The sequence below is a fragment of the Theobroma cacao genome, chromosome 5, assembly GCF_000208745.1.
Source record: "Theobroma cacao cultivar B97-61/B2 chromosome 5, Criollo_cocoa_genome_V2, whole genome shotgun sequence".
Lineage (NCBI taxonomy): Eukaryota > Viridiplantae > Streptophyta > Magnoliopsida > Malvales > Malvaceae > Theobroma > Theobroma cacao.
The window spans coordinates 13,314,129-13,336,889 of record NC_030854.1 but is presented as its reverse complement, the minus strand read 5'-3'; the positions used below and the strand labels follow the sequence as shown (position 1 = coordinate 13,336,889).

At 32.5% G+C, this 22,761-nt stretch overlaps 2 protein-coding genes and 2 long non-coding RNA genes across 5 annotated transcripts; 2 read left to right on the top strand and 2 right to left on the bottom strand.

The window, feature by feature from the left end:
* LOC108662165 lies at nucleotides 2,075-4,591 on the bottom strand. 2 transcript variants are annotated; one of them, XR_001927953.1, is made up of 3 exons: nucleotides 4,501-4,591; nucleotides 3,644-3,718; nucleotides 2,075-2,266 (listed from the first exon to the last, which is right to left on the bottom strand). It is a non-coding gene; the product is annotated as an uncharacterized LOC108662165 (long non-coding RNA). The 2 variants fall into 2 exon arrangements; XR_001927952.1 differs by lacking the exon at nucleotides 2,075-2,266 and adding an exon at nucleotides 2,536-2,761.
* LOC18598496 (stearoyl-[acyl-carrier-protein] 9-desaturase, chloroplastic) lies at nucleotides 8,852-13,593 on the top strand. The gene is made up of 3 exons (XM_018121944.1): nucleotides 8,852-9,191; nucleotides 11,412-11,916; nucleotides 12,634-13,593. Exons 1-3 carry the CDS (start codon nucleotides 9,076-9,078, stop codon nucleotides 13,192-13,194), a joined length of 1,182 nt encoding a protein of 393 aa, XP_017977433.1. The 5' UTR covers nucleotides 8,852-9,075; the 3' UTR covers nucleotides 13,195-13,593.
* LOC18598495 lies at nucleotides 13,936-14,941 on the bottom strand. The gene is made up of 2 exons (XM_018121170.1): nucleotides 14,094-14,941; nucleotides 13,936-14,043 (listed from the first exon to the last, which is right to left on the bottom strand). Exon 1 carries the CDS (start codon nucleotides 14,798-14,800, stop codon nucleotides 14,231-14,233), a length of 570 nt encoding a protein of 189 aa, XP_017976659.1. The 5' UTR covers nucleotides 14,801-14,941; the 3' UTR covers nucleotides 13,936-14,043; nucleotides 14,094-14,230.
* LOC108662160 lies at nucleotides 18,220-19,197 on the top strand. The gene is made up of 2 exons (XR_001927946.1): nucleotides 18,220-18,258; nucleotides 19,139-19,197. It is a non-coding gene; the product is annotated as an uncharacterized LOC108662160 (long non-coding RNA).

Here is a 22,761-nt window from a genome sequence, read left to right as displayed (position 1 = left end):
TCCTCTTTACTTTTGTTTATTCGGGGGCACTCTTGTTATTGTAAATTAAATTAAATATTTTGGCTTACTGTATTTAAGTATGTATAAATTTATTTAGCTTTTACGCTATAAAAATTATTCACGTATAACTCTATAAATATTGTTTTATAAGAAAATAGAATATTTTACTTAATATTTCTTTTATTTTCTTATTATATTCAAATAACCATAATTTCGTTTTAAATGAAGATTTTAGACTTTTAAACTCATTTTGAATATGAATTGTGTGTTTTGTACTTGTATATTACGTTTTAGCCAGTTTTAAAATTTTTGAGAAAAATGACCAAAATACCCCTGTGAGACGAAAAATTAATATTTTATTTGTTTAAAGTTGGAAACAGCTTAAAATCTTTTAGAACACTACATTTGACAATGGTTGCTCACAAGGGAACAGAGAAACTGATAGTAAAGCCTTGCGGGGTTTCGGGTTGACATTCCGGGCAATAAGTGTCTATCGGGACACCGCGGCGGTTGTCATGGGCTCGAGGGGAGTATCGGGTCGTGACACAAATCATACTCCAATAAGTCAAATGGGGTCAAAAAATCTTTTTTAAAATTTCCATTTTGTCCTCAGGTGACAAATGACCATCTTACCCCTAGATAGTGAAAATTCTGATTTGACTCCAAATTGATCCTCAAACTCCGAATTACCATTTTACGTCATCCATGGACTGTGAAACTCTTAATCTCACTTTAAAATTCCTATTTGATCTAGTTCGAGGATTAAATCAACTTTGTTGTACCTCTAGGTACAATACCGACTTTTGTAAATTTTTCAGGACTCTTCTAACATGAAATCATGCTATCATCACATGTATGTAATGACTAGTATTTTATAAGGTCGGGCTTTACAAGCAGACTTTGGAAATATTTTGGATATAGTTTACTTGCATTAATTTGAAAATATATTTGATAAATACTTTTCTGTTTAAGCTTGTTCCCCCTCCCTATATCTGCTAACGGAGTTATTTATAACTCACACATGTAAAATACGTTTGTTATTTCAAATTAATAGATTGTTTGGCTCACTATCTTTTGGGAGGCTCTACTTCAATCAGGTTTTAGTAAGTGTTTGATAAAGCATCCAATAGGTGTCAAACCCTTTTGCTTTGAGATGTACTCCACTAGTCTGGTCATGCTTTATTTGTTATGAATTTTGAACATGTTTTACATTTTGTAAATTAATGTTATACTTTGAGATTTTGCCACGAGGTGGCTTATACTTTGGATATTTGAAACTATTTTGCCTCCTCATTTTGAGCACAGGATGGTGCAAACTAACATATTTTGATATTTGATATATTTATATATTACATATGTTTCCATAGTGATGCGTCCCATAATGTATTTTGAGTAATTGGATTTGTTTGTTTTTTAAGCTTGCTTGAGTCGAATGGGTTTTTCCCGTTAGACCCTTGCGCGGGTCATGGACCTCGAGTTTGGGTTATGACATTTAGATGTTTAGATTTTAATGTGACTAAAATATTTTATATTTTGGGTAAAATAAACAAAGGGAGGAAGAATGAAGAAAGAAGAATAAAATATTGAAAACATATGACACTTTTTATCATTATATTTTTTTATCTTTTTTATTTATCCTATTTTTCCTTAAATACTTTCTTTGAAAATTTTATAATTTAATATAATTTGAAAAAAAGTAATCAAATATAAAAATTTCTTAATTTATATTTTTAAAAGGTTAAATTATGCAATTAATCCCTATACTTTTCAAAATGTATAGATTTAATCTATGTACAATAATTTGTGTAAATTTGATTTTTGAACTTTGTCAATTTGTTAATTAGTCCCTAACTTTAATATCGTTAAATTTAACCATTAAGTGGCACCCGAGCATTTGACTTATTGGTTGGTGCATTATCCCCCTACTTAAAGAGCAAGATCCGAATCCCCTATCCCCCAATTAAAAAAAAATTAACCATTAAGTGTGTTGATATGGTATTTTGACCAAATTAACATGACACTTCTTGTTGACATAATGTTGACTATATGAAATAGTGTTGGCTATGTGCTGACATGACAATTGTTGATGTTGATGCTGATGAGATACCTACTAACGTGGCAAAAATGCTCACATGAAAAATACTAATGTCATGACCTGGTACTCTCTTCGAACCCGTGACAACTGCCGCGGTGTCCCGGTAGACATACATTACTCGAAATGTCAACCGAAATCTCGCAAGGCTCTAGCATCAATTCTCCGCCTCCCCTGTGAGTAGCAGTTACTAAATATCATATTTTAAAGGAATATAGACTATTTTCAAGTCAAAGACAATTAAAAAGTAATTTCTACAGCATAGGGGTATTTTTGTCATTTTACTCGAAAATTTCGAAACCTGCTAAAAATATAATATATAAATGAAAAATATACATTTCATATCTAAAAATAAATTTCGGTATCTAAATCATCCATTTAAAGTGAAATTATAGCTAATCAAACTAAATAAACATATTGAATAAAATATTTCATTTTTATATAAAACAATATTTATAAAATTCTACGTAAACAGTTAATGAAAAGTAATAACAAAATAAATTCGTATATAAAATAGCACATTGCGCCAAGGTATACAAAAATATTCTACAATGACATGTGAACCCCAAAATAACAAAAATAAACACGACTGTAAACCCACGATTTCTAAGAGTGTAAATTCAAAAGTAAACCCTCGACAAAATCAACGGTCTACAGATTGCCTTGAGCCTGAAATGGGTGAAAGAAGGGTGGTGAGTTTTTATAAACCCAGTGAGTAAGTAAAGATCATCTATAACATCTAAAACCGAGTAAATGGAGACAATTAAAACATCTCATCATAATATAATTCATAACATTAAAACTCATTTCAACCCATATAAAACAGTTACATTTCATTAAAAAATCAACAAGGCTTATGACTCTCTTAAAAACTTGGCTTGTGCCAAAACTCGTACTCGGTGACATCTTGCGCAGGGCATCCAACCGAGTCCGCCAAGGTTGTTAAAATAACATATACACATAAAACATGTTTTTACGTTTAAAAACACAATCGTTCCTTGGCGTTGGCTGAGTTTCACCCTCTCATACTAAGGTAAAATATAACGGGGTTTACGGTGCCCCTCTAATAAGCCGGTCCACGAAAACTCGCCCACTGCAGTAAGCTAATCAATTACCCCACCAAATCAATAAAAATTTCGACAATATGACATGGCTAATATGTTATTACCCAGCCTATCGAGGTAAAACAAAACAGTTCATATATTCCACATAAACACAAATCCAGCCATTCATGTCATCACATTGTCATAAGCTATCAATTCAAACCATATATTAATTTCAAATCCCGTTATGCCGAAACATTCATTACAAAGCAGGGTCGGCATAACGAACAATAGCCAATATATATATATAATACAAGTATATAGTCTCCACTTACTCAATTTTCAAAACCAGCATTCAATTTCAAAACAATTTATGAGCCTTATTTCATTTAACCAACACTTCAGTTATAAAACATAATAGTTTACAACCTAAGTTCATTATTCTTTAAAATCATAAAAACGAGTATAAACTACTTTAGATAGTTAAGATGATAGTTTGATTACTCACAATAACGGGAGTATTCCTACTCTTGGTCCTCGGATACGATATCCTTACCCTTACCAGAGGGTTCACCACCTATACCTAATACACAATAAGTAATTCAATACATTTGTGCCAAACTGTTATAAAACTATTCCAAGCTATATATGAATGCATGAAATTGAATGAGAAATGTTCGAATAATCACTTAAAGATGGTGTTTTACATAGGTTCAATTGTTATTGGACTGAAGTGGTATTCGACCTAACTTGCACTATACACTGTTTAATTAGCCAAAACATTCGATTCAATTCCAAATAGATTCATTGCACTTTCGATATTCCAAATACACCCAAAGTACCTCAATGAACTTGATTATAACTTAAATGATCACATCCGAAACTCATTCAGATTCTGAACTAACGTGCTAATCAGTGTCAACACAGTCTAATAAGTCCATATATATCATTAGAAATCAAATTCAAGTCCATTTACCATGATTTTCTCGTTATCGTTTAAGTCGTTTACTAAAGGCACTATACTTTTCGATAACCATTGTCGATATCCGACACCATAAATCATCGAATACAAGCTAAATAATATGAAATATAACAAAATTCATCATCAATATATCCCCTATTAAATTCGGCCAAGGAGGGTTTAGTGAAGGACATGTGGTTTTCTTGCTTGTTTTTCATATTGAATATCACAAAACAACTAAAAACACCTAGATAGCATGAAATCTAACAAAAACCATCATCAAAACCTGCCCCCCTTGATTCGGCCAACATGACTTCCTTCATGAAAATTTGGGTTTCAACCATAGAAAATGAAAAAGAAAGCATGGGAAAGGTAAATCCTAAGCCAAAATCGTGAAATCTTACCTTAGATCGCGTCATTTTTCGGTAACCGATGAATTTCTCTTGAATTTTCTTCCTCAATGGTTGTTTCTATTATTTGCCCCCTTTTCTTTGACTTGCATGGCAATGAAAGAAGAATTGAGAAAGGTTTATGCTAGTTCATAAAGAAAATTATAAAAGAATTAAAACTTGACATGTGTCGACGTGTGATTGGTTCATGATTAAAACTTAACTATTAAGCATTATCTTACCACCACATATAATACATTAATTATCCAAAGTATAAAAATGATAATAGGTGAAATTCATGGGCTTGACAAGTGTCATGGTGGTGTAAAATTTCAAAAATTCTAATTATGTCTTCATGGACACGTGAAATGACCGTTTTGCCCATATGCTTGAAAAAATGTCGAAATTGAAATTTTTCACTCCAAATCAATTCTCAAATTCAAATTATACTCCAAATAGTCAAACTTGATCAACAATCTCGTCCAACATTCCAATTTTTGCCCTCGAGTGGTAAAATAACCATTTTGCCCCTACATTATAAAAATTTCCGATTGAATTCCAAATTAATTATCGAACTCCGAATCACCATTTTAAGACATTCTAAGGTTCAATAACTCTCAAATACATCCTAAAGTCTCTCTTTGGACTAGTTGGAGGTTTTAATCTACTTAATTGTACCACTAGGTACGATACCGACTTTTAACGATTTTTCGAGACATTCAAATATGCAGACATACTATCAAGTACATGAATGACATGGAAAGTATATAATAGAGCTGGGCTTGACAACTAACATGGCAAAAAATTAACAAAAACACCTTAACCCTAAATTGAATGAGATTGACATAAAAATTAAGAGGAAAAGAGCAAAAAAAAAAATCAATAAATAGTATAGTGAGCTTTCCAACGCCATCTGAGAAGTATGCTACTCAACATCTTTCTTCTGCTTAAAGGACCCAAATACAACAGAAAAATCTAGAAGCATCAAGCTGTAGTGATAAAGGCAGGGACCCTTCTGAAGGATTGCCAATCTTGGGCATTTATTTTGAGTAGGCTTCTTTACTTCCTCTACTTTATAATAAGCTTTGCTGCCAAACTTCTAATGTAGAATAGCCTTAGGTGTAAGAGTTGGCTTTTTTAGCGTGTGTGCCAATGATCCTCCAGTTTCCATGCAAACTCCAGGTGTTTGAATAAATTAACTAGGAAAAAGAAAACGTTCAACAAAATACTAATTTATCTCATATGTAAATAAAATGCCAAGAAGAAATCAATTAAAGTTGCAATTCACCAATGACACAATTTGTGCAAGCAAAGAGCTAAACATGAAATTGACACGCTACAAGAATAACAAACTAACTGCAAATTAATGTTTTTATATTTGATTCGAATCCAAAAAGATTCATATAGAAGCCTAAGAAAACTTGCACTTCAATTATTTTATTGAAACAATAAAAGTGAAATTTGAGGGAAATATTAAGCAAATGAGACACTCATAATATTATTGAAGTGATAATCAAAGGGAGTAAATATGGTACCTCCGGAGCTAAAGTGGCGTCTGTATACGTATTGGAGGGAATTTCTATTTCACTTTTGGGCTCCTTTTCCATCAATATGAGTTACTTCGGTAGAGAGTTTGAGCTTTTTGTTTGGGTAATTCAAGCAATGGGGAGAGACTGAAAAGATGGGTTATGTCACATCAGTATTTATGTCACATTAATATTAATGTGATTATATCGCATCAATACATAGTTAATAATACATGAATAAAAAATATCACATTAATTTAATCAAAACATTACATTAACATATTTAACAGTTAAATTTAATAATATTAAAATTATAATTAAAAATAAAAAATTAATAAAATAGAGGGACTCAATTTATATAAACTTTTATATAAAAACTAAATTTATATTTTTTTTAGAATACAAAGATTAATTTTTATATATATTTTTAAAATACACAGATCAATTGCATAATTTAATCTTTTTAAAATAACAAAAATAATTATGTAGTAATGCATCTAAAAAATATAATTATTTTAAAAAATAAATTATACTAATCATCGTATAAATTTATTCAACAGAATTTAATCTCAAGCGGATAATCAACTAATATTAAGAAAAAAAATCTCATGTATAGACCCTTCATGATCTAACAGTTGTTTTTAAAGAGATATTTTAGATTTTTCACATCTCTCTTCCTTTTGTTTTCTCTTCTTGGGTCTTATCGCCACTCGGTCACTTTTTTATTGTGCTTGACTAGGTATTTGTAAGGTTATCTCTTGTGATGTTTTATCTCCGCTTCTGGTTGAGATATTGTAGGAGAGATGTCAAATGTTTTATCTATTACAGTGAAAATTGATACTTTAATTGATTACATGTTAATTTCAAGATCAAGCCACATTTCACATCATTACTCTCAAATGAGGTATCGGGTACAAAAAATACAAAAATAGAAACTAAAAATACGAAAAATATAAAAAAAGTAATGACTGAAAAGAAAATGGAAAAAGGTAATCAACTCGAAAACAACCCGTTCTCCAAGCATCAAGCACACAAGAAGAGGAAAAGACAAAAAGAAAAATCAGTAAAAGAAAATATGGTTTTTTTTCCATTTTGAATCGTTGAAGGGTTCGATTTCTTTTCTAGATCTAGGGAAATCAAGTCATTTACCAAAAACTTTCTCTAATTAAAAGGACGAGTGGCTCGAAAGGAGTCACGAGATGTATTTTGGGCAAAACTCGGCAACGATGAATGGCAGTCGGTGATAGTCCGACGCCAGGATCTAGGCACGAAAAGGGGAGGGAAACCTAGAGAGAAGACGGGGAAAAAGAAAAAAAAAAAACTTAAAAAAAAATATTTTGGTTATTTCATAGACCAATGAACGACATCGTTTTGAGGGTTACTTTGGAGCATTAAAATGATGACATCTTATAAGGCGGGAAGAAGGGCGGTTCCAGTCAACCTGACCCGTGTCTCTGCACCACTCAAGCCCACGAGTATGGGGTCTTCTTTGATTTGTGTTTTCAAACTCATTAAAGTGCGTATTCTTTTACCCAATTTTTCCTTTTTTTTTTTTGAGTTCTTTAATTTAATTTTTTTCCATTTATGTATTTAATTTCTTTCTTTCATATAGATCCAAATTTGAAAAAAAAAATGTCTTTTAAAAATTCTATGAATAATAAGAATAAATGACAATAATTTTTTTTTATTTTCATTATTTATTTATTTGTTTGTTTTTGTACATAAAAATTTTTAGAAACAATAAAAATTATAAAATTGAATTATTATTATTATAAACCTTTTAAAAGATAATTATAAAAACAAAAACATGTTTAATCATTAACTACTGTTTATAGAGTGTTCTAGGCTTAAAAGAGTTTAATTTGGGTTGTAAAGAGTATTAATTGTTGCTGCTTGCTGTCCAGGTAGTTGGTTGTTCACTATTTGACATAGTTTTGATTTTATACTTTTTCCATCCAAGTAGCTCAATAGACGATTCGAGAGAGGATTTATCTCTCTAGATATTTACATGCCAACAGTGATGTAGTTGCTTTTGCTTAATTTTTTTTGTTAATTAATTTTTATATTTTCTCTCATTCAATTTTTGATATATTTTGTATTGAAAACTAATTTTGTACATTTGGATACCTTCCCTTGTTTCATTTTTTTATTTTTTCCTTATTATTAACAAACAAAGATGTATTCTTCAATCTACAAAAATCATGATATTAAACATAAAACAGATGTTATTGTGTTTAAATTATTACAAATAATTTTATTTTTGTTGGTTGAATAAAAATTTTTTTTTATAAAAAAATAATTTTATTTTAAAAAAAATTTGCGTACCCGATTACGTAGCACGCACGGATCCTTTTCTAATTGTTGTTAGAATGATTTTAGGGAGCAAGAAATCAACGAAGAAGCAACAAAAAATGAGAGGCAGAAATGAGGATCCATCTGGAATATTTTCCCATTTGCCAATACCCACAGCCCAGACAATGTTCGTTGTTCGAAGCTTTCCACGTTTCAATCCGTCGTGTTTACTCCCCTAAGTACAGATTCTGGCAGACGTCGTGAAACACAACAACATTTTTCAACATTTACGTCCGTCGCTATTGCCACCCTCCTTTTCTCCAAATATTTACAATTTAAGGACTCTTCCGTGGCACTCGCTTTCTCAAGTTTTTCTACAGAGGATCCCCCAAATGCCATTACTTTAATGGGAATTTAGACTTTTTTATTTATTTGGGTTATTTCGAACCAAGAAAAATGGCAAAGGTGTAAATAATGAACAAGAGGAGGGCATTCAAAAAGTAGGTGTCAGTTTAACAGGCATCCCGTCGCCCTCGCTTCATTCAACAAAAACTCTTCATTTTGGTGTGTTTCTGTCTCTCTCTCTCTTTCTTTCGACTCTCTCGAACAGAAACTCTCAACAAAGCTTTTCCCTTTCTCTCTCTGCCTTTTTTTTAGTCTTTTTTGGATATTTGGGAGAATACAATTTGCCAAACCAATCTCCAATAACCAAATCAAAGAAAGCTCGTTTCCTTTTTCTTTTGTTTGTTAAGAGAACAACGAGATAAAAGAAATGGCTCTCAAGTTGAATCCAATGATCTTGCCTTCAGCTCGCAAGCTACCTGGTCATTCCAATACTTTTAGATCTCTCAGGGTCTCCATGGCATCTACTCTCCATTCCACTCCTAAGTCAGTATATATTTTTCCCTTTTTAAATCATGGGGAATTCTGCTTTTTATTTTACCAAACATGGATTTTTTTTTTTTAACATTTGGATTGTTTCTATTCAATGCTGAAATGAACTTAAAATTTCTGGATTTTTTTTTCTGATCTCGTGCATTTTTTGTCTTCCGATTGTGGTCTTGTGCATTGGGATTTTTGTCTCTTTTTGGGAATCCATGGAGGTTTTTTTTTTTTTTTTGGGTATTGATTCGGGGTTGGCAGGATACCCTTTTTCTTGAATTTTATTGAATTTCAGTTCAGTTTTCTGTTTCGGATGTTATGTTTGCATGTTACTAAAAACAAGCTTCTTGGGACATAATTCATGTGATTTCATTTTCTTAAACTTTCTCAGCTTTTTTATTTAATGTGTCTGTTTTTGCTCTTGATGCATGCATGTCTTTTTTTTTTTTCTTATTTTTTATTTTTATTATATAATCTTTTCTATTTTCTTGCATCATTTAGCTCCATCCAATATTTTTGTTGGGGTCACTTGGCTTCTATGATATTTTATTTCTTACTTCTTATGATAATGATCAAATTATTATTATTATCTTAATAATTTTGTTGATTTTGCAAATTGGATGTGGTCCTTCCTGATTGTCCTTTTCAGTTACCAGGACATGTATGCATTATTTAATTGTTTTGTTTCCCATTTGTTGAGAGTTAGGTCATATTATTATTTATATGTTAACTTATTCCCTTGGAACTAGGTGCTGTTGGGTGACTGGTTTCAATTCCTATTGGTATCATTCAATTCATTGTTTAGGGTGTGCTTGTTTCTTTCCTATTTGGTTGGAATTGGGAAGCCGTTTGATTCTTTTTCTTAAACAACAACCTTGTATTTGAGGTTAAAAAAAAAAAAAAAACCTTGTATCTGAGGTTTTCCCTTATAAACTCTCTTTTGATAAGTATATCATTAAATTATTATGTGAGCGATCCCTTGGCCAAACAACTGGGAAACAAGAAAAGGATAGATTAATGAATGAATTGTGCACTTAAAGAGTTAAGAAGTCTCCTCTTATTTTATCCTTTACGAGCTGCCATTCTCTTAATTGAAGAGTGGTCCATTATAGCACTGCCTATCATCCTGTATTTCACCAACTCATGATTTTTCCATTACGCGACTTATTTGATCTTTTTAGTTTTCATTAATGAGACAGATATGGTCATTTGCAATTCCTCACAACTTCCTTTCTTCTCTTTGCTTATAGCATCATGGTTTTTCCTGCTTGTATTCACAGTGAGTGGTTGCCATAATTTTTTCATATTTATGGCAAATGTTTCCTTTCTTTTTGGCTTTATAAGATTTGAATATGGTTCCAATAGTTGAAGCAGCAATTCTACTTATTCTTTTTAGGTTTCATGTTTTTCCTGTCTCAATATTTGTAGTGAAATCTTTGATTTTCTCCTCTTCGCATAACACAACTATAAACAATTTTCCTTCAAACTTATTACTATGATAAATTAAAATTAAAAGAAGCTGTCCGAGTTTCCTTATATACCTTTCTGATGTTACACTGAGTTAGAAACCTGTTACTTCCAAGGCTATGATGTTAATTCATAAGGTATTGCATTCATATTCTCTGATTCTCTCACATTATCTCTAGTACACATACATTATTTCTTTATAAGCTCTCAGCCGAACCTAAAATTGCCATGTTATCAGTGCTCCGTAACTTCATAAATGAATACTGACATTAAAATGCCATCATAGCACAGTGTGCATAGAAAGGACCAGAATACTGCAAAATAAGCAGTTTGGACTATTACAAGAGAAGTATATTTTAAGAGATTTGAGATTTGCGTCAACTTAGACTATACGCAGCCAAATGCTACATGATCCAGATCAACCAATTTGTTGCAGAGTTGAATGTGTCGGAATATTTTCCGACCTCCAATCTTGTTAAACCAAAAGTTTTAAAAATAAGTCATTGCTAGAATACCTTCTTTTAATTTTTCATTCTCTTTGAGTTTCCTATTGCTTTGTTATTTTAAGAACAAAGAAAGAGGAAACAGAGAAGAAGGAAGCTCTATTGAATTTTTCTGCATTTTGTCATTTATATGTGCAATTACTGCTATGAATTTGAAGACATTAAGTCCTACCAGTGCCCATAAAAATTGTTACTGTAACAGCACATAAAAGTTTATGTTGCTAAGTCCATTCCTCCCTTTATCTCTTGGTTACAGAGAGGTCAACAATCTAAAGAAGCCATACTGCCCTCCACGAGAGGTACATGTTCAAGTTACGCATTCCATGCCACCAGAAAAGATAGAGTTGTTCAAGACCTTGAATGATTGGGCTGAGAAGAACATTTTAGTGCTCCTGAAGCCAGTTGAGAGTAGTTGGCAACCAAGTGACTTTTTGCCACTACCTGAATCAGAAGGATTCTATGATCAAGTCAAGGAATTGAGGGAAAGGTGCAAAGAGCTTCCTGATGATTATTTTGTTGTGTTGGTTGGAGATATGATCACAGAAGAAGCTCTTCCAACTTACCAGACAATGCTAAATACTCTGGATGGCGTTAGAGATGAAACTGGTGCTAGCCTTACTCCTTGGGCTATCTGGACCAGGGCCTGGACTGCTGAGGAAAATAGGCATGGTGATCTTCTCAACAGGTATCTGTACCTCTCTGGACGAGTGGACATGAAGCAGATTGAGAAGACAATTCAGTATCTGATAGGATCAGGAATGGTAAGATCATCATTCTCCTTTATTTTCTTGCATTGTTTTGGCAAAATTTTGATTATTTCTTGCCCGTCTTAGAGTTTGGTTACTCCATATACACAGGAAAAATAGAAAATATTATGCATGCAAAAGGAAAGCCCTTTTCTCCATCTGGAGCTATCCCAGTAACTTCCTTTAAGAGAACTTTGATAAAAAATGGACACTAATATCCTGATGACATTGGACATTACCAAGCAATATCTTGTTTTGGCCATAAATTTTCTGCAAAAGAAGCTTCTGCCTAGATTTCATTCGTAATAAGTTTCTCAATTTCTTATTACTGATAATATTTATTTATGTCAGCTGGACTCATTTTATTATTGGAATATCATGAAAATATGTTGGTGTTTTATGGTCCATACTCTTGGAATACTAGTGTGGAATGACCTATTTTATTGTCTGTATATTTTTGTAATAGTCTAAACTATGAGCAAGTATAATGGTTTCATGATTGGTGTAAGCTAAGGAAACTTTAATTGAGCTCTTTTTGCATGGGCAATTTGATCTTTTAGATGAACCTATGCATCAGGTCAGCAACCATAATGGACTCTGTGTGAAGTTGATGCCTTAATGCTACTTTCATTAACTTTGTCAATGTTAATTTATTGATGGTTTTGAAATTGTTTGTTCTAACAGTCAACCTTCTTCTTACATTAATTTCTTTCCTTTCTGGTTTATTGCTAGGATCCTAAAACAGAAAACAACCCCTACCTGGGTTTTATCTATACGTCATTTCAAGAGAGAGCAACATTCATTTCCCATGGAAACACAGCAAGGTTAGCTAAGGAACATGGGGACTTGAAACTGGCTCAGATATGTGGTATAATTGCTTCAGATGAGAAACGCCATGAAACTGCCTACACTAAAATTGTGGAGAAGCTCTTTGAGATTGATCCTGATGGGACTGTATTGGCCTTAGCTGACATGATGAAGAAAAAAATCTCAATGCCAGCCCACCTAATGTTTGATGGCCGGGATGATAACCTATTCGAGCACTACTCAGCTGTTGCTCAGCGGATTGGAGTATATACTGCTAAGGATTATGCTGATATATTGGAATTTCTTGTGGGAAGATGGAATGTAGAGAAGCTGACAGGTCTTTCTGCTGAGGGATGTAGTGCGCAAGAGTTTGTGTGTGGACTACCTGCAAGGATTCGAAGGTTGGAGGAGAGAGCTCAGGCAAGGGCTAAGCAAACATCCACTGTTCCTTTCAGTTGGATTTTTGAGAGGAAATTGATTGTTTAATTGTATTGCCTCTAGACTGCTACATACTACTGTTGGCAAGACTGTTCTGTGCTATCATCGTTTCAGTGGAACCTTGTGCGTGAGGAGATGGTTGCAGTAGGTCAACAGAAAGAGGACAAGTGTAGTTTGAGTGTGTTATGTCACTTTGCCCCATCTACTAGGTAACTAGACAGGGTTGTTATTTTGCTCTAAAACGTGCTCGGTAAGCGTTTCCTGTCTCGTCAAAATAGAATGTTGATGTAAGCTAAACATACATTCTACCCATGAATGTCAGTGAGTTGGGTTTTTTTTTTTTTTTCTTAAAAAAAAATCAAATAATGAATGTTGTTAACTTCAGGGTTGTAAAAAAAGTGCAATGGTTTTAAGATTGAGGCAAATTGAAACTATCTTGGCATTCCACCCTTTTACCATTTTCATTTAAGCATGTGAATTCATTTATTCGATTTATATCTTCTTAATTCAATCATTGAAGATTAGGTTTTGTTCACAATTTTCTTTCGTTATTTTGCTTAATAGATTAGGTTCTGTTCACAAATTGAACGATGTGCAATGTCGTTTTCCATTTATTCACAAGCTGACTAATTAATTGAGAATAAAGAACCTAATTTTGTTGAAAAACAAATTTACTAGGGAAAACTGTCATTTAAATTTCTTAAAAAGAAGTAGCTATGTATGAATTCTGCTAAAAATAAAAATAAATAGATAGCAGCTTTGGAAAATAAAGATATAAGTAGCATAAGATGATTTCAATAGCTAATCAATATCATTAGCATTTTCATTCCATGTCCTCCATTGATTAGGACCATTAATACAAAAATATTAAGAATCGAAAGACAAATATATATATATATATATATATATATATATATATATATAGAGAGAGAGAGAGAGAGCGAGAGAGAGAGAGAGATAAGCACATGAATTGAAACAACGAAGAAACCCCAAAACAAGACCTCCCATAAAATGAATAGATAAGCAAAAACAAATTTCAGCAGCACAGCAGGCACTAATTACCATGCCATCATCAATATAGAATTTAAACTTGGAAAGGCCATGGCCAGTCCTTCAAATCCTCATCCTGTTGCACTTTTGCACTCATCTTCATAGCTGTAGAATTTCCATTAACATCACCTTCCACATATGCATAGTACTTCAAGAAGAAAGCAAGTGTTAAAACCACCCACTCCAAGCAAAAGATGAGCGCACAAAGCCCACCAGCCAGCTTCAAGATCACTGCCCCATCATCTTCCCTCACGTAAGACTTCAAATTACCAAGAAAATCACTTGTCCTGGTGAAGATCAAAACTGACACTGATCCTTGAAATATTGCTGTCAACACGGTCGCCACCATGTGGGCTGCATACCATCTGTTAGTCCCCGAAGAGGCGGCGGTGCAGCCGGACACTGCCCCTGCTATGGTTAAGACGTGAAGGAGAATCAAGAAGAAGCCAAAGAGAGAAGGGAATAAGCGAAGAGAAAGTGTGAGGAAAATGCAGCTAGAGGCTGCACCAAGGAGGATGTAGTTGCAGAAGAGGAAGAACTTGTGTGTGTGGTAGTGGGATCGAGTGATTGTGGTTTGAGGAATGGTGTTTAAGTGGATACCCATTCGCACTTGGGGGGGAGTTTGCTGAAATTTTGATGGATTTGCTAATAATTTTCCGACTTTGAGAGATGGAATGATTGATTTTGTGAGGGGATAATTTGTCTGCAGATATAAAGAGTGGAAAATGTGGAGAGTAAAGGTCTATAACGGATGATTTGACAACAAGAACAATTCTGTGACCGTTGGGAGGACCCATTATAAACAAAAAAAAACGGCTAGTTTGCTTTGGGTTCTATCTAAATTAAAGCCAACGCTTTTTTTAATTTTGGCTTTTCTATATATATATAATATCCCTGAAACACCAATACAACAAACTCATTCGATAAATATGGTAAATCAATAAATAAATTCAGATGATTCTGATGATCAGCAGATTAACAAAATGATTTGAAAAAAACCTAAAAAATTTTATTACCCAAAAGTCACAGCACTTGATTTAAATATAGAAGAAAAACCAATGTTTCAAAAAAAAAATATAATGCTAATACAATTTATGAATGGAACATTGATGGAATGTCTTAATACAACATCTTCAATACGCTCCAACAAATGACAATGGTGTCCAATATATATAAAACTCAAAACCAAACAGGTCAAATTACAAATCATTCTATAGCAAACTTTTTAGTTTGTTGGATTTACTGGACAACTGAAAAGTTAGTAGGATAATTATCTTACCACAAATCAACAACAAGAAATATTAAAAGCCATAAAAAAAAGACAATGAAGGCAATAACATCCTGGATGAACAAGGAAGAGAAATTCAAGACGCTGTTGCAACTCTCATCTGTTTAATATCAAAATATTTTAAAAGAGATCTTTCTCGTCGCAAAGACAAAAATTCAAAATTATTATCAAATTTGAAATATATATATAAAAAAACAGACTTTAAGTAGTACAAAGATATTTTTATGACAAGAGTAATGCAAAGATTTGATAACCAACAACCTTTTTGGAAAGAAAAATTGCTAACAGGACTTCCCACAGTATTAGGAAAAAAAGTTAAAAATCAAATAAGAGAAATTTATAAGGAAATAATTCTTTATGAAAATCTTACATATGGTGAACTCATAAGTTTCACTCAGAAAGAATGCTTAAAAATATGTCAAGATTTAAAACTTCAAAGATAATTGAAAAGAGAAAGAAATTTTTATGCAAAAGAACTAGGATCATTCTGCCAACAATTTGACATTAGGCATGAACCCTTTTCTTCAAAAGCTTGTTACTCTACAAAACCAAAACAAAGAAAACGGAAGAAAAATCTACCAGAATATTATCATAAACCAAAATACAAGAAGCATAGAAAAACAAAACAAAACCAAAAGAAACCTGCAAAAATAGACAAGACAATAAAATGCTTTAGATGTGGAAAAACTGGCCACATTTCAAAATACTGTAAAATTAAAAGAAGAATTAGTCAACTCTAATTAGATAAAGAAACCAAACAAAAAATTAACGAAATACTCATAGGATCTACATCTGATAGTGAAACATCTATAAATAGTGAATCTTCAAAAGAATTACACATAGATGAAATACAAACTACATCTCAATCTCCAATAGAAGATGAGACTTTGATTAATGTCTTAACCAAAGACCAAGAATTCATGATTGAAATTATTGATAAAAATCAAGACTCAACATTAAAAAAAGAATATCTTGAAAAACTAAAAAATTCAATAAAGGAAAAAACTGACAGACCTATAATGACAAATCAAGAAAATATGTACAACATTAAAAATATCATTTTCAATAAATATGAAAACTTTAAACCAAAACAAATAACAAAAGAAGAACTACACATAGAAATAAAAAACATAAGAAAAGAAATATCTGCACTCAAAAAAGAACAACTAAAAATAAAACACCAAGTTGAATGCTTAACAAATTCAGAAAATCAAATAGAATAGTCCTCCTCATACACAAATTCAGAACAATAAAAATCACAAGAATACATGATGATTCTGTCAAGTCTGACCTTATAAAGTACTTGCCATGTCCTTCATGTGATTGACAATATGCTTGCATACTTAGAAAGCCCTAAAAAATCGTCAAAAGTCGATATTGTAACAAATGGTACTATTAAGTTGAATTAAGCCTCGAACTAGTCTAAATAGAGATCTTAAGATGAAATTTAGAATTTTAAAACCCCAGAATGACTTAAAATGATGATTTGGAGTTCGAGGGTTGAATTGGAGTCAATTTGGAATTTTCATGTTCTAGGGGTAAAATGGTAATTTTGTCACTCAAGGACAAAATGGGAATTTTTAGAAACGATTTTGATCACATTTGACTCATTGGAGTATGATTTGAGTTTGAGAGGTGAAAAATTTAAATTCTGACATTTTTGGAGTCCTAGGGGTAAAACGGTAATTTTACGAGTTTACGGGGGCAAAGTTAGAATTTTGGAATTTTACACCACCTAACACTTGTCATGCCCATAGATTTCAGCCATTAACATTTTACATTGTGGATAATTGAAACATTTTATGTGGTGGAGAGAGATTGCTTAATGGATAAGTATTGTATATGGACCAATGGAAACATGTCATGTGTCAAGCTTGGATTATTCTAGAATTTTCTTGTAAAATCTATTTAAAACTCTCTTAGTCTCACCCATATGGCCGACCAAAGCATGAAGTGAAGAGGAAAGGAAAGAATACAAACCCTAGGTTGGAGAATTGAAGAAAAAGTGTGGGATTTCAAGGGATTAAGCTAATAAAGGTAAAATTTTATGATTTTATCTTGTGATTTACACTACCCATGCTTTTTTTTTTCATTTTTCATGCTTAGAACTCATGTTTGCATGATGAACCCATGCTGGCCGAATTTGAGAGGAGAGGTTTTGAGCATTGACTTTGTTAGATTTTAAGCTAATTAAGTGTTTTTGGTTGTTTGGTAATGGAAAGTATGAAAATCTAGCAAGGAATCACTTTGTTCTTCACAAACCCACAGGAGGCCGAATTTTTTAGGGAGGATATTGAGGCTGAAATTGATGATATTTCATGATATATTGGTGGTATTTAATGATTGGTGAGGCTAGAAATTTAATGGGAAATTTTGGCATGAAAATTCGAATTTTTACCTAATGTATAGACATGTGCGATTTATGGTTCGGACTAATAAATTGAATCATATTCACAGTCATTGAGGTATTTTAAGTATAATTGGAGTGTAGAAAGTGAAAGAAATCGATTTGAAGTTAAATTAGAGGTTTTAGCCAATTACACCGAGAATAGTGCGAATTAGGTCGAATACCGTATTTAAACGGCTATTCAGACATTTTGCATCACATTTAGTGCATTCATATAGATTTATAGAGCCTGAAATAGTTTATGATAAATTGACACAATTTATTGAAATTCATGTCACGTATGATATATAGGTGGTGAGCCCTCTAACAAGGGTAAAGAGATTGTGCTGGAAGATCGAGAATAAGAGTATATCGAACTCCTAGTACTGTGAGTAACCTTACTATCGTCTTAATTATCTAAAGTATGTTTTATCCGATTTTGTGAATTTTATGGAAAATGAATTAAATGATTAATTTTTCGATTTTATAAACAAAATGTGATTTAATGAAATGATTTCATAAAATTGTTTTAAGATTGAATGATGGTTTGAAAATAAAGTAATTGGAGACTGTTTTCATGTGTTGTAAATTCATGGTTTGAATCGAATGGCTTATGACAATATTTGCATGAATGGCTGAATTGGTATTTGTGTTGAACTATATATGAACTGTGTATTTAGACTTGAAAGGCTGTGAATTACAATAATTGCCATATCATGTTATTGAATTTTATTAATTGGTGGGATAATTATTAGCTTACTGCAGTGGGTGGGTTTCGTGGACCAGTCTATTAGAGGGGCATGGTAACCTCGTTATATTCTTACCTCAGTATGAGAGGCGCAGGTGGATAACTCTTGAGGTTAACACTTTTAGAGTTCACTTCATGTCAAACCACCACGTGAGGGGGAACTCAGCCAACGCCAATGAACAACTATGTTTTCAAAATAAAAACATAATTTATGCGTACATGACTTTTTAACAGCCTTGGCGGACTTAATTGGGATAGCCCTCGATCAAGGTATCCTTGATAACTGGGTATGAGAATGATTTTGGCACGAGCCAAAGTTTTAAGAAATTCATAAGCCATGTTAATTACTCGATTTATATGAATTGATTTTATTTGGTTGAAACAAGTTGAAAGATGATGAATTTCAGTATGTTAAACTGTTTTATCTATCTCTATTTACTCGACTTTAGATGGTTTAGATGGTATCTATTTACTCACCGAGATTTTATAATCTCACCACCCTCATTTTCAACCATTTCAGGCCCAAGGTAGTCTGTGGATAGCAGATATCGTCAAGGATTATAGTTGGCTTTACTACTCTAAAAACTGTAGGTTTACTACCTTTGCGCACTTTTGTTCCTTGTGGGCCCACGAGTCACTGTAAAGTAAATTTCATATCCCGGTTATTTGTATTATAGTACGTATGAATTTATTTAGCTTTTACATTACAAAAATTATTGACCGATGACTCTATAAATATTGTTTTACAAGAAATTAGAATATTTTACTGAATATTTTTATTTTATTTAAATAGTTGCAATATCATTTTTAATAAATGTTTTAGACACCCAAATTTATTTTAAATCATGAAATATGTGTTTTCCACTCATCTACTACATCTTTAGTTGGGTTCGAAAAATTTTAAGAAAAAATGACGAAAATGCCCTTGTGAGATGAAAATTATTTTCCACCGTTTTGAAAGGGAAAGAACTTAAAATTCTTTAAAAATGAGGTTTGGCGATGATTACTCATAGAGGAGATGAAAAAAAATGGTACTAAAGCCTTGCGGGGTTCCGGTTGGCACTTCGGGTAACGATTGTCTACCGGGACGTCGCGGCAGTTATCACGGGCTCAAGGGGAGTACCGGGTCGTGAAGATTCTTACAGAGCTATCAATACAAAGATATCTAATAAAAATACATCTTTTAATCAATGATGAATTTCGAAAACCCCCTAAAACAAATTACTATTTCAGCACTTGAAAAATCAAAGGGAAAAGAGATTGTCTTACACAAACCAAAATCTCTCCAAATTACTTTTCCTACATCCCAGACAGAGTTTTCCTCCCATAAGAGTTCAACCCAATACTATCCCAAAAAATCCTTCTAGAAAGTTTTACTTGTAGAAAACGGATTTCATGAGAAATTTCCAAATATCACAATTAGAAAAGCCTTTCAGGGGTGGCATTACAAACTATGGGATTTCCAAAAACCCTAACAATATTATGAAAGTATTCTGATTCAAACTAGATCCGTTTGTTTCAAACACTATATCGAAAAAAATGATCCCAATCTTATTACCCATTCTACAGCCCTAATCCTAAAAGTCCTTAGACCCATTGACTGGGGAGAAAACCTAAACCAACTTCAAAAATTTTCAGCCAAATTCACAACAACCATAGACCATTGTCCTGTTTTTAATTATTGGGATTATTAACAAGCCTGGTTCAATACCTTTCTCTTCAACAATAAACACACCAGATATTCCTGATTAGTATTTATCAAATTTGGAAACCAATACAAATTTCCATTATGGTTCACACTTTGGTGGAATAGGTTTGGTCCATTAAGGGAAATACTCCTTCCAAAATTTGACGATTTATATAAAAAATTCTCCCAAAATTTTCAACCTGAGCTTGATTAGGACAAATTACATTTTCAATTCATTTTTTCTCAAAATTAATTATCTCTTAGATTACATCATGGGATTATGCATATGATGTTGATCCCCAAAATGGAGCACCTGTGGTTATTCGTACATTCAAAACCAAGTGGTGGGACAAGTTTGATGACAGGAAATATGATCATCAGTTCCTTAATAACTGGTTCAACAAAAATCCAAAATTCTGCAAGATGGGTAAATTATCTCAAGAAACGGTAAGATTTCTTCAAGCTAAATCAAATGCAAGTGCACTGCTTGCCCAAGCAAAAAATAAGACAGAATACAAGAGGATCATGGTGGAAATGCTCAACTCTCTTGATTCTGATGAAGAACAGGAACAAGAAGAAGACTCAACAACTTCAAAAGAAACCACTAATTTATCTTGAGATGAAGAATACATTCCCTCAAAAAAAAAAATTAAAAAAAGACAAGACAGCCTTTGCATGCTTTCGACAAAGGGAATTAAAGCAGAAGAAAAAAGACGAATCAGTCTTTCAAAAATAAAGAAGACAAGACAGCCTTTGCATGCTTTCGACAAAAGGAATTAAAACAGAAGAAAAGAGACGAATCAGTCTTTCAATCACTAATAATTCAGAAGCAAATGAAATGCAAATGAAATCAAATAAAATGAAATGTAAGTGAAATGTAAATACAAATGTAAGATGTTGCCTATAAAAGGCCTAGAAGGTTAAGGAAAAGGCAGGCCTCTCAAATTATAAAATTTTTTTTCCTGTAAAATCTTCTTCAAGATCAATAACATTTCTGGAAATTTTTCTGCTTTACTTTTCTCTTCTTTTGAATATTTTCTTCTAGTAATACCGGTGATCCTCAAGTAATATTGGTATCAGAGCTAGTCGAAAAAAGGGTACTTCTTTAAAATCGATTGTTTTGTAACACTGATATTTATTTTTTGAGTTCTGGTTTTAATTGCTTTGCTTGTACTATGTCAATTTCTGCTGAGTCCTAAGGATGAAAGTCTGGACCATGGGTTAGGCAATTAAGACACCTCTCTTTCCTGTAGGCAGAAAAAGATATTGTTTCAAAGCAGTAGAGACCCTTCTTTGTAAGATAATAAAGTGATGGTTACAAAATGCTTCCTTTTTTAAGATCTACCTCTTGCTTTAGTTCGGCTTCTAACCAAGCCCAATCAATCAATGAAGAAAATATTCAATATGAAAATATAACACAAGAAATAGACAATTGAGAAATTTCTAGAGTCCCTCAAAATCAGATATATAAATCCTCAACATTTCATAGCTTGCACCTAAATTCTGTTTATGGATATTTAATAAAAATTAAAGAAAAAGGGATACCCATCCAAAACCAATATGAAAACATCCACCTTTTCGATCAAGAAATAATTGAGAAACTTAAAAATAAAAAATATGATTATATTCATTTTGGATTAGTACAAGTAGGATCTAAACCTCTTACCAAAGAAGGACTGGATACTTCTATCCTCATAGCCCTAAGGGACAAAATACATCTTCATTTTAATGATTCTTTATTAGGGACAATAGAAACAAGTCTATGTAGAGGACCAATACATTTCAATTGTTTCTCAAATTTCATGGTACCATTAAAAGATAGAAACATCTTAAATTTTCTAACACTCCAAATTCAAACACATAATTATAAAATGATGCCAGGGTTAGAACCATTAACCTTGGTATATAGATTATATTACAAGGCTATGTACTCTATCATCGATACTAAGGCTTGTTGGCTTATTAGTTTTTGATGATAATAAAACATTCTCATTCATTTGTATCTAATAATTCTACTTGAGTGTGCAGGACAAGAATTGCATACTAATGATAAATAAATAATTCCATGGGACATATCAAAGAGGTATATGAATAGGAAGCCACAACTAATCAACAATTTAGAAGCTCCTTAGTTGAATAATGAAGGGTTAGTCAGTTAAAATTCGAATTAGAAGTTGGCGGGCACAAGAGTATTGAGAAACAGAAAAGACTTAGTCGACCAAGAAATAGGTTAGTCGACTAAGAGTCTACTGCTAGAAATATGGACTTCAAGACAAAACTAACTTAATTGACAAAGAAGGAAGTTAGTAGACTAAATGCTCACTGCCAGAAGTAGAGAATAGAAGATAGAAACAACTTAGTCGACTAAGAGCATTCTGCTAGAAAATTTGAATTGTGCACTAGAAGACAGATTAACGGCCAGAACTGTAACAAAAACTGTTTCCAACAGTCAAAAA